At 50.3% G+C, this 9,928-nt stretch overlaps 2 protein-coding genes across 10 annotated transcripts in view; one reads left to right on the top strand and one right to left on the bottom strand.

Moving 5' to 3' along the window:
- Positions 1 to 9,928, top strand: part of ACSBG2 (acyl-CoA synthetase bubblegum family member 2) — a 196,344-nt gene that overhangs the window by 15,882 nt on the left and 170,534 nt on the right. The gene's annotated exons all lie outside the window — the stretch shown is intronic.
- Positions 2,340 to 9,928, bottom strand: part of MLLT1 (MLLT1, super elongation complex subunit) — a 32,830-nt gene continuing 25,241 nt past the window's right edge. For both annotated transcript variants that reach the window (XM_017836402.1, XM_017836404.1), the window contains exons 8-12: positions 9,384 to 9,495; positions 8,088 to 8,187; positions 7,797 to 7,868; positions 7,150 to 7,221; positions 2,340 to 6,323 (exon numbers count right to left, since the gene is read on the bottom strand). In XM_017836402.1, the coding sequence (XP_017691891.1) occupies positions 6,195 to 6,323; positions 7,150 to 7,221; positions 7,797 to 7,868; positions 8,088 to 8,187; positions 9,384 to 9,495 (485 nt within the window). In that variant the 3' untranslated portion in view covers positions 2,340 to 6,194. The remainder of the gene's footprint in view (positions 6,324 to 7,149; positions 7,222 to 7,796; positions 7,869 to 8,087; positions 8,188 to 9,383; positions 9,496 to 9,928) is intronic.

Raw genomic sequence — 9,928 nt, 5'->3', positions numbered from 1 at the left:
CTGGAGCTCTGGCAGCCTTGGGGCCGTGCCCACTGCCCTGGGGAGCCTGGGCAGTGCCCCAGTACCCTCTGGGTGATGCTGTGCTGCTCCTGTTCAAGGGGAAGGAGGGAGGGAGATTCCATTAATCCCAAAGTCAACTTTAGAACTGGTCACTGTCCCTGTGTTTCATCTCTCCCTCCAGACTTGCTTCACCCCAGTGAAGATTTGTGCTCCCTATGGCTCCCTCTCCATTAAACCTTGTGCTGATTCTCCACAGGCCCAACCATGAAACTCAAGAGGCCAGTGGTGGCACAGAAATACAAAGCCCAGATTGCTCAGTTTTATGGAGATGTGGACACTCCCAATGGGGAGACCTCGGCCCAGCAGTAACCCAGAGGAGATCCCCCAGCTCCCCAGGAAGGATTCCCTGGATTCTGTTGGAATAAAGAGGCTCTGCCATCATGCAGCCCCTCGGCTCGCTTTGCTGTCCGTGTTCTGGCCCTGCTCTGCAGTGTGGTGAGCGTGGTCATGCCTATGTTCTCCTATGTCTGTGTTCCCTGCTGAGATATCCCAAATACCTCAGCTCTGTTATTTTTTATTCCCATTTTTATAAGGACAATACAATGTTTACCTTCAATCCATGTGACATGTTATGTTTTAACCAAAGTTTTCTTTTTTTTTTCTTCTTGAGCTGAATGTAAAGCAGGAGCTGTAAATCAGGAGCTGCACTTTCCCTTCTGAGGGAGAAAGGCAGATTCCATTTCCCAGCAGTGTCCTTGCTCCCTCCCTCTGCACGTTTCCATGCATGCTCGTGGCATCCATGTCATTTTAAATCTCTTTCCCCACAAACCCTGTCTGAGGTGGCAAATGCTGGGTGACTGCACACAGCAGTGGAGTTGGAACCTCTCATGGACTGGGTTTGTCTGTGCAATATTTTGATTTTTTTTAATCTTTTTTTGAGTTATAGTGAAGCCATAAATCGTACCATTGAAGTAGAATCTATGGCTGGTGTTCTGGAAGTGATTTACTCCAGGGACTATTTATAAGGCTTGTGTACAATGTGTGAAATCTGTCTGTATCTTACAATCTAGAAATGTCGTGGTGTCTGAAATGGGAAACTCCAGAGTGGGGGGTGGGTGGACTGAGGGTTTGTACCTGTGCTTGGAGAGAGGACACAGTGCTGGGAACCCAGTGGTTCTTTTGAAGGTCCGTGATCAGCCATCCCAGCAGCTGTGAAGGTCCTTCCTGTGGGATTCATTGGCTGTAGGACACAGGATCAGAGACCTGCAAAGCTGGAGGGAAGTACCTGTAACCAGCAGCTCCTCGTGGGTCTCCTCTGAGTGGTTCTGCAGGGCTTATTCCAGGCTGCCCCATGCCCAGGAGGGCCTGGGAATCCCAACAGCAAATGAAGGATTGCCTGTAAAATGGGTTATTTCAAACCAGAAATTCTCACCTGGACTCAAGCAGGACAGCCCCGCCCTGATTCCAAGTAACTCTTCCCATGGAAAAGGAGGAGCAGTGGGAGGTGGTGGGTGCAGGTCAGAGCAGCTCTGTGCTGGTTCACACTCTGGCTGGGCTGGGCATGGACTGGACCTGGGCACCTCTGGGGTGGGTTAAACCCCAAAGTGTCTCTGATCTGGGCTCAGGGAAATTCCTCCTGCCCCTGTGGAGGGGGTGGGAAATGCACTACTGTACCTGCTGCTTATGCCCTGTAACGTGTGTTCGGAGCTGTTGGATTTGCTGCGTTTCCAGTGTTTGGAAGAGGAATGTGTAATAAACAAACTCTGCAGTTTGTGTCTCCTGACTCCTCGGTCATTCTTGGAAAACATGGATCTGAGGGCCTGGGGCACAGGGCGGGGAGCAGCCAAGGGCTGGGAGAGCTGGGAGAGGTGCAGCCAGGGCTGCTGCCTTGGGAATCCTTGAGGCTGCAGCTGCTCCTGGGGCAGCCCAGGGCTGTGTGACATTCCCACAGTGGGAAGGTCTCACCCTTACCCTGTGCTGAGGAACCTGTGCCAGAGCTCTGGGCCCTGGTTTGGGCTTGGGACAAGGTCTGGCATGTTCTGGGAGCAGTGGAGACTCCCCCAAATCCCATGGGAGCAGATGGGGAGCACTTGCACCTCTCCTGCTCTGGCCTGTTTCCCCTCACATGAACTACTGTAAAGTCCAGTGTATTGAGGGACATCAGAGCCTTCCCCCACCATCCTGTCCTTAAAACGATTCCCTTTTCCTTAGCTTTTCACCTCCCCCTGCAGCCAAGGGCATCACCAGCTTTGGTGCTCCTAATGGGAAACATTTTCCACGAGAAGGTGCCACAGTGTCATCCCTGGAGAAGCAACACAGCAACCAAAAACCACTTGAAGTTTTACTTTTCCATCTTACTTTATTTCACTTTTTCTAGAAAATTCCTCCATAGTTCCACAAATTTAACAAAAAGTTTAAAATTCAGGACCAACAATCCTGTAACGTATTACAAACATGAGTTTTGTTTTTTTTTTAAATCTTGCAGTTAGTCTTGGGCCAGCTGTGTTTCTTACAGCTGAGTGAAGAACTCATCTCCCAACACAACTTTTAAAATCCTCAAGTGACGAGGTATTTAATACCTCGGCTCTAGGCAGAAATACAATTAAAAATTCTCTAGAAGTTGAAGTACTTACATTTTTTCTTTAGGAGTGCAAACTCATCTTGTCAGTTTTTGATGGCTATTTCATGCCCCAGGGAAGCCACACCGAGTGATTTGGGTCCTTTTGAGCACTAATACCTGTCCAGGTGCACCAGGGGTGGCCACAGCATCACCCCTGGGCGAGCAGAAAGGAGCCTCATCCGAGCACAAGGGGCTCCAGTGCATCCCCAGTGGAAAATCCGTGGAACCAGAGCGACTCGGGCACCTCCAGAAGGGACGTTCCAACCTCTGTCACCATCAAACACATTCCAAGATCTGACAAAAAAAACTCCTTCTGGATTGTTGCATCAATTGCTTGGCTGGTTCTGATGCTCCCACTGCACCCAGTGATCCCACGGGTGGCAGAGTCATTGCACTTCCATGGATTCAGCCTGACCGCAGCCGGCCTCGCTACCTACGGCTCCCAGACTCGGGCTGGACTTTGGCTCCAGCCTTCCTTCCTTTCCTCTTTTTTTAATTTTTCCTCTTTTAATACATGTCAGTAATGAAAGCCTCAAGGCTTAATACACAGCAGACCAGGACCCAGGACAATGCTCCCGGCCCCTCTTCTGCCCTTGGATCTGACGGCCAAGGACGATGAGGAGCCGAGTCCTGATCTCACCTCCAACACGATTCAACTCACAGCAACTCTGGAAGCCTTCAGGGCTGAGCAGCACCTGTTTGTGCCACCAGCAACATGATGAAGGACATGGAAAAGTAACAGAGTCCTGCCTGTTTTCCTTGGAAAAACCATTATGGCTACAGTCAATTTGGGATTTTCTTTTTTTTTTTTTTTTCCTTTTTTTAACAACGCAAGCTACGACACATCCTCAAGGACCTGAAGCAATGCCTGCAGCACTGCCCCCTCCTTCCTAGAGTACAATAATCCATCCATGCTCTCAAGAGTGACACAAGAACAAACACTTTATCCACAAAAACCTGTACACGGCTTGTTCAGCACAGCGTTCAGCCAGCCTAGAGGGAATCTACACAGGGAACTCCAAGGGGACCCAAGATGAGGCCCAAATCTGACCATCCTTTGCTTGTAGAGTCATTCCTCCTGTGCTCCCCAACGCTACTACATACCCCAAAAAACAACAACTCTGTAGAACAACTAAGTACTTGCAAGAAACCTTTTTAGTAACAAATCAGCATGTGCACACAATGAAGAACTATCGCTGGGGGACAATCCTACCTCGGGTTCTCAGGGGGAATTATAAACAGCCTAAAAAAATCCACGTGTAAAATACTTCTTATGAAAACCAAACCAAAGCCCTCTCAATACTCAGCAGATTTCACCAAGAAAGTCACTTCCAGGACAGGATGATGCCATGGCCGTGAGCCCTGGGCGCTTCCAGCCACATTCAGGAACACACTCCCACCTGTGCTCTTGGACTGGCTGGGAGCTGGGTGACCATGTGGATGTTGACTGAGGTGGGGCAGGAGGGAGGTGGCACCTCTGGTCCCCCATGGGGCACCTCTGGAGGCCATGGATAGTCCCAGAAGTGCTGCGACACAGAGCTGTGGGAGCGACAAACCCCACTGGAGAGAGTCAGCAAAGAGATGTGAAGCCACCACGGCTGCTCCTCTGCTTTGGGGACAGGACTGTGCCACCCCCCCCCTCCCATGGCAGTGCCAGGGAGCTCAGTTGTGGGGCACAAAGCTGCCTCCTCTGTGCCACAGATCCAACAGAGACATGAGGGGTTCACAACTACCCACCACAGGGTCTGTGGCCACCGTCCTCCACCACGGCACATCCCAGCTCCTGCTCTTCCCACTGTCCTCCACCTCCTCAGGGTTCCTATCCAGGCTTGGCATCGTCCATCAAGAAAGAAAACAGCTGAGATCACTGGTGTGACAGGGTTTGCACCTGGCATGAGCTTGAATTTTTACATATATATATATGTATGTGTGTGTGTGTGTACACACACAATGACACGTGAAAGGTGGTACAATGACAAAATTAATGGGAATCAGGTCAACATGACCCAACTCAAACAAGCTTATCATCATATTGCCACTTCAGTTGATTAGTTGCAACATTTCCATGATAAAGAAAGGGGGTAACCCAAAACAAGGGACAGCAAACCTGGAGCGGTGCAATCCCCCCAGGATCACCGCTGCTCCCTCGCTGCCTGTGCCCCATTTGGCAAAAGCTTTACACCCCCCCTTGGAAAAACGAGCAATTCCTTGGAAAATACTGAATTTTAGGGACCAGGAGCGTAACACAGCTTTGATGGAGGCAGTGGGATTCCTGCACATCCACCTGGACAACACTTGGAGGTCAATACTAGTTTGACTAGAAATATAGGAGAGGTTCTGGATTAGTGTTTATGTTTCCTGCCTTTTCCTGCACAGGCAGAGGGGCGGCAGAGGGAGGAGGAAACAAACCTGACTCCACTTGTGTTTTTACATCAGCATCTCCCAGGTGTGTCCAAAGACCAAGTTCTCCCTTGTTTTGGTTTTCCCAAAGTACAGCCACTACTATAGGGGCCACTGTAGGAGATTCCTCTTTGAGAACACAGGACAAAACCAAATCACGTGTTTTGGCAAAGTTATCCAACACTGACAAATGGAAAAGACGAGGGGTGAGCCCCTTCTGGAGCGTGGGATATGTGGAGGTTGCTGTCCAGCTTCCTTACACTACAAATTATCCACAAGAGGCAACTAACAAACGAGTCAAATCTTATTAAGCGCCTTCTCCTGCCAGAGCCATTAAAAAAAACAACAGAAAAACACACCCTTAAGATCATAAGACCCAACTAGGCCCTTCTTATACATACAGTACATACATATATATAATATATATATATAAAATATACAGCTTACAGTTTTGGAGTCCTATTACAGTTAAAGCAGACTGAAAGGAGTGGGACTTTGTTTAGGAGCTCAGATCAACAAACAAGACATCTCCAAACCCCAGTGGGAGACAGCAGATTCCAGACGCCTCTTCAGCGAGCACAGGGAGCTGGGGGTCCTGTTCCCACTGGAAGCTGAGTTACAGCAGTGCTCTGGACTGAACCGCGGCAGGACCACTGGCAATTCCCAACTGGAATCCGTCCCCTCTCCTCTGCAGCAGACCAGCAGGATCCTGGGAAGCCTCCTCTGTCACCAGTCTCTTTGTAAAAGCCAATCTGGCTTGGCAGAGCTGCAGGGATCAGGACACACAGGGGCTGCTCCCGAGGTTTGGTGATGGAAAAAACATCGTCCACACTTCCTCAGATCTCAGAGACGCCTGAAAATGTGCTCTTGAAACTCGAGTTGCTTGAAGTAAAAACCAAAAAAGGTTTGTGCAGCGAAGTGCAGCTCGTCTGCTCTGCCTGGGGCCTGGCCCAGCCTCCACACGAAGCCAGGGAGGGCAGACTCAGCAAGACGGGCGCTGGTTTGAAGCCTACGAGAAAGTGCAGCTGGCTGAGCATTCCTAGAGCATGGCTGTTCTCTAAGGCAGTGCTTCGGGGGAGGCAGGAGGATAAGAAGGCCTAGTTCCATGGGTTTTCCTGGTACCAATGAAGGGGGTTTCTGGTTTCAGAGCAGCCTGCTTCCCTCAGGCCAAGCGTCATGTGGCCACCGCCTCCAGGTAGCTCTGCAGCTTGCGGACGGTCGTCTCATCCAGGGAGAAGAGGTCAAAGTCAAAGGTTGTGTTGGTGACGTTGAAATGCCCGGTTTCCTCAATGAGATTCACGATCTGGGCAGGAAAGGGGACAGGAAGGATGTACAGAGACTCCAGCAGGGGTAGGCACAGCAGAGACAGCAGGTATGCAGAACCCACCCAGTCCTCTCCCATCCCTTTGGGACAGCCTCAGCAATGAGGATGTCTCGCAACAGGAAGTGAATTCTCTCCCAAAAAAGCAAAATAGCTCCTCCTGCATGCCTGACTAGCTCAGTCTGGACAGTGATGTGGGCATGTTTCTTTCCTTTTAACCACAGAATCATGGAATATCCTGAGCTGGAAGGGACCCACAAGGATCATCCAGTCCAACCCCTGGCCCTGCACAGACACCCCAACAATCCCACCCTGTCCCTCAGAGTGTTGTCCAAATGCTCCTGGAGCTCTGGCAGCCTTGGGGCCGTGCCCACTGCCCTGGGGAGCCTGGGCAGTGCCCCAGCACCCTCTGGGGGAAGAACCTTTCCCTGAGATCCATCCCAACCCCCCTGGCACAGCTCCAGCCCTTCCCTGGGTCCTGTCCCTGGTCCCAGAGCAGAGCTCAGTCCCTGCCCCTCTGCCTCCCCTCAGGAGGAAGCTGTCAGTCAGACCAAGCTGTCAGCCAGACCAGGAGTTCCCAGCTCTGGGACCACTGCCAGGATGGAGAGTGAAGATGCCCACATCACACTCCTGTATCTTTTCCAACAAAAGCATCACATCCGCAGCTGATTTTTATATTTTTTTCCTCCATATCTCTGCTTTCAAAGCAAAGCAGACCTTCTCAGGAAGGGTCAAGCATCCCAGGGGTCTGACTGAGACTCTTGGACACACAGATTCCCAGGGAATAGCAGGTGTCAGGGATCTGTACCTGCTGTAGCACATTGCGCTCCCGGAGTGCCATGAGTCGCCTGTGGAGCTCCACCAGCTCATCTGTGTAGGCCTGTGCAGGAACAGAAACAGTGACACGTGGGGTGTTTGAAGGCTGCCCAAGGGACTTCCCTAGTGAGGATCAGAGGAACTTGAGGCCCTTTCAGGAATGTTCCTATTCCAAATTTTTCTCTACAGTGGGAAACCCAGGATTGTTTATACGCTCAACATGTTAATTGTTTTAATATAAGACTGTCTTTTTTTTAAAATTTTAATTTTATTTAGGCAGCCAACAATAGGTCTGTATCAGCAAAGCTGAACTCATTTAACTCACAGAATCATGGAACTATAGAATGGTTTGGGTTGGGAGGGACCTTAAAGCTCTTCCCATTCCCACCTCCTGCCATGGCCAAGGACAGCTTCCCCTATCCCAGGTTGCTTCAACCTGGCCTTGGGCAATTCCAGGGATGGGGCAGCCACAGCTTCTCTGGGCAACCTGTGCCAGGGCCTCCCCACCCTCCCAGGGAAGAATTTCTTCCTAATATCCAATCTAAACCTGCCTCCCTGCAGCTTAAGGCCATTCCCCCTTGTCCTGTTACTACATGTGGAAAGTCCCTATCCAATAAGGTCCCTCTCCACATGACACACCTTGTCATACGTTCCCTTCTTCAGGATCTTCTCTGGCTTGTTACAAGACTCTGGGCTTTTCCTTCCAGATGCCTGAGGGTAAAAAAATCCCCAACATTAGGGACCAAAATCAGCTCAGACACCAGGGTGGTGTCATGGCTTGGGCACAGAGCACTGAACAGGGAGAAATGACCTGTCTGAGGAGCACAGTGAAACAGGGAAACTTTGGTTCAAGAGAGAACTAACAGTGCAGGCAGCAGGCGGGCAGAAAGCAGGGCTGTGTGGGGAGGGGGATGTCATAGGATGTCATACCTTGTTGTTTGCTGGGGGCAGCTTCTGCCCGGGGGGCGGCTCTCGGCTGGGCGGGCAGGAGTCGGCGCTGTTGTCACTGTCACTGTCACTGAGGCTCAGTCTGGAAAACCACCAGCAGAGAATGAGCATCCCCAGGGAACAGGAACCTCACCCACCTGCCACCTGAATCCCACAGAGCTTCTTTAGCATTCTCTTATTATCATTCTTTATTATTCTCTACTTTATCACAGACTGCTCCGTTGTCTGGGAGAATTGGTCAGTCTGTGATTCCAAGAATCCCAGTTTTCCCAGGTGACATCATCTCCCATTCCCTGGGCAGGCAGAGCGGGGAGTTTTAGTTACATTACAGCCAATAGTTAGTTCAACTCTGTCATACACACATTCCCTAGAACAATTCAGCACCACTTGATTTTCACAAGCAGCAACTGTTCCTTTCAGGAATTCATCCCAGGATCACCAAGTACCTGCACAGCAGGCTCAGCAACACTGAGCACAAAAAATGGTCTTAGTGTTGCTGGTGTGGCCTTTGAGATTTCCTATTTATTCTCATTCTTCTTGTGGCCCCACAGATGTACCATGGCAGGTATCCTACCTGTGATGAGCTTGGAAAACTGTCTAAAAAAACACCCTCCCAAGTCTCTCCATTCCTGTTTAGTTGATGATGACAAAGTGCAATAGTGGATATTTTTTTTGGTGAACACCAGCATCACTTGAAATTTGCAGCTGCTACGTGGGCCAAGCATTTGGGTTAAAACATTCAGCCTGAGACTCTGGGTTTTGGCTATAACAGCATTTCCTGAGGGGAGAAGGATGAAATTCAACTATTTGCAAGGACTGAAGCAGGAAACAGCTGTAGCTGAGTCCCAGAGGAAGGGAGTAGAACTGTCAGTACACATGGTGGGCACAGACTGACTCTTCTGCTGTGTCTGTCACCAGCAGCTAGAGCAGCACACACTTGTCGAATCCCTGCAGATCAAAGGTGTCACGCTCCATTCAGCTCAGCAGAGATCCGAGGGTGACAATGAGGTGAGTGTTTGAAGGGGCTCACTCACTAACAGCTGCCAGCCCAGCCCAGCACTTCCCAGTGCCTTCCTCTCTTTGAGCTCCTCACCCCACTCTGGTCTCACCAGCCCTGTGTCCTCACCCCGCGCTAAGTGACCACACATCTGCCTTCCCTGCCCTCTCACACACAGCTCCATCCTTTGATTCCTCTCTCTAAATGGAGGGCACCCAAAAATACCAAACACAAGAGGGCAAAAAGCCAAACAAACATCTTTCTTCCGGATTTGTTACCACCTGGAATCCCGGCTGACTGGGTTTGCTTTGACTGCTGCCTCCTCCCCAGAGGAACTGTCATCATCATCTGACTCCTCTGACTGCAGATCCTCCACCATGGAGCGCAAGGGGCCTGGGGGCACAGGGGAGACAGGAATTCAGCACCAGGACACATGTAGCAACTCCATCCCAGCTCCAAACTGGGATAATTACTGAGATACATCCCAGATTTCCCAGTGAGATGTCACTGGTTTTATCGCTTTGCACAAAGCTGTTGGTAAAGGACACCGTGTCCCAGGCTCGAAGCTAAAGCAGAGCTGGCAAACTTTACAACTCCCTCCCCCCAAATCCTCCCACTCCCTTCCCAAATGAAAACAAAAGGACACATTTTTTCATGTGTTTGGGGCTGATTTAAATGCCACTTGAGACAGTATTTGCAGCAACAGAGCTTTTGCTACAGTTAGAACAGCTACTATTGCCACAGTTTATCTCTCTGGGTTATCAGTGGAGGAATCTGAGAAAGGAGTTATTCCACACTTGCAAAGTGATGAATGGCACATTTATAA

This window comes from Lepidothrix coronata, unplaced genomic scaffold, assembly GCF_001604755.1.
Source record: "Lepidothrix coronata isolate B3197 unplaced genomic scaffold, Lepidothrix_coronata-1.0 Scaffold277, whole genome shotgun sequence".
Taxonomy (NCBI): Eukaryota; Metazoa; Chordata; class Aves; order Passeriformes; family Pipridae; genus Lepidothrix; species Lepidothrix coronata.
This window is presented reverse-complemented; position numbering and strand designations above follow the sequence as displayed.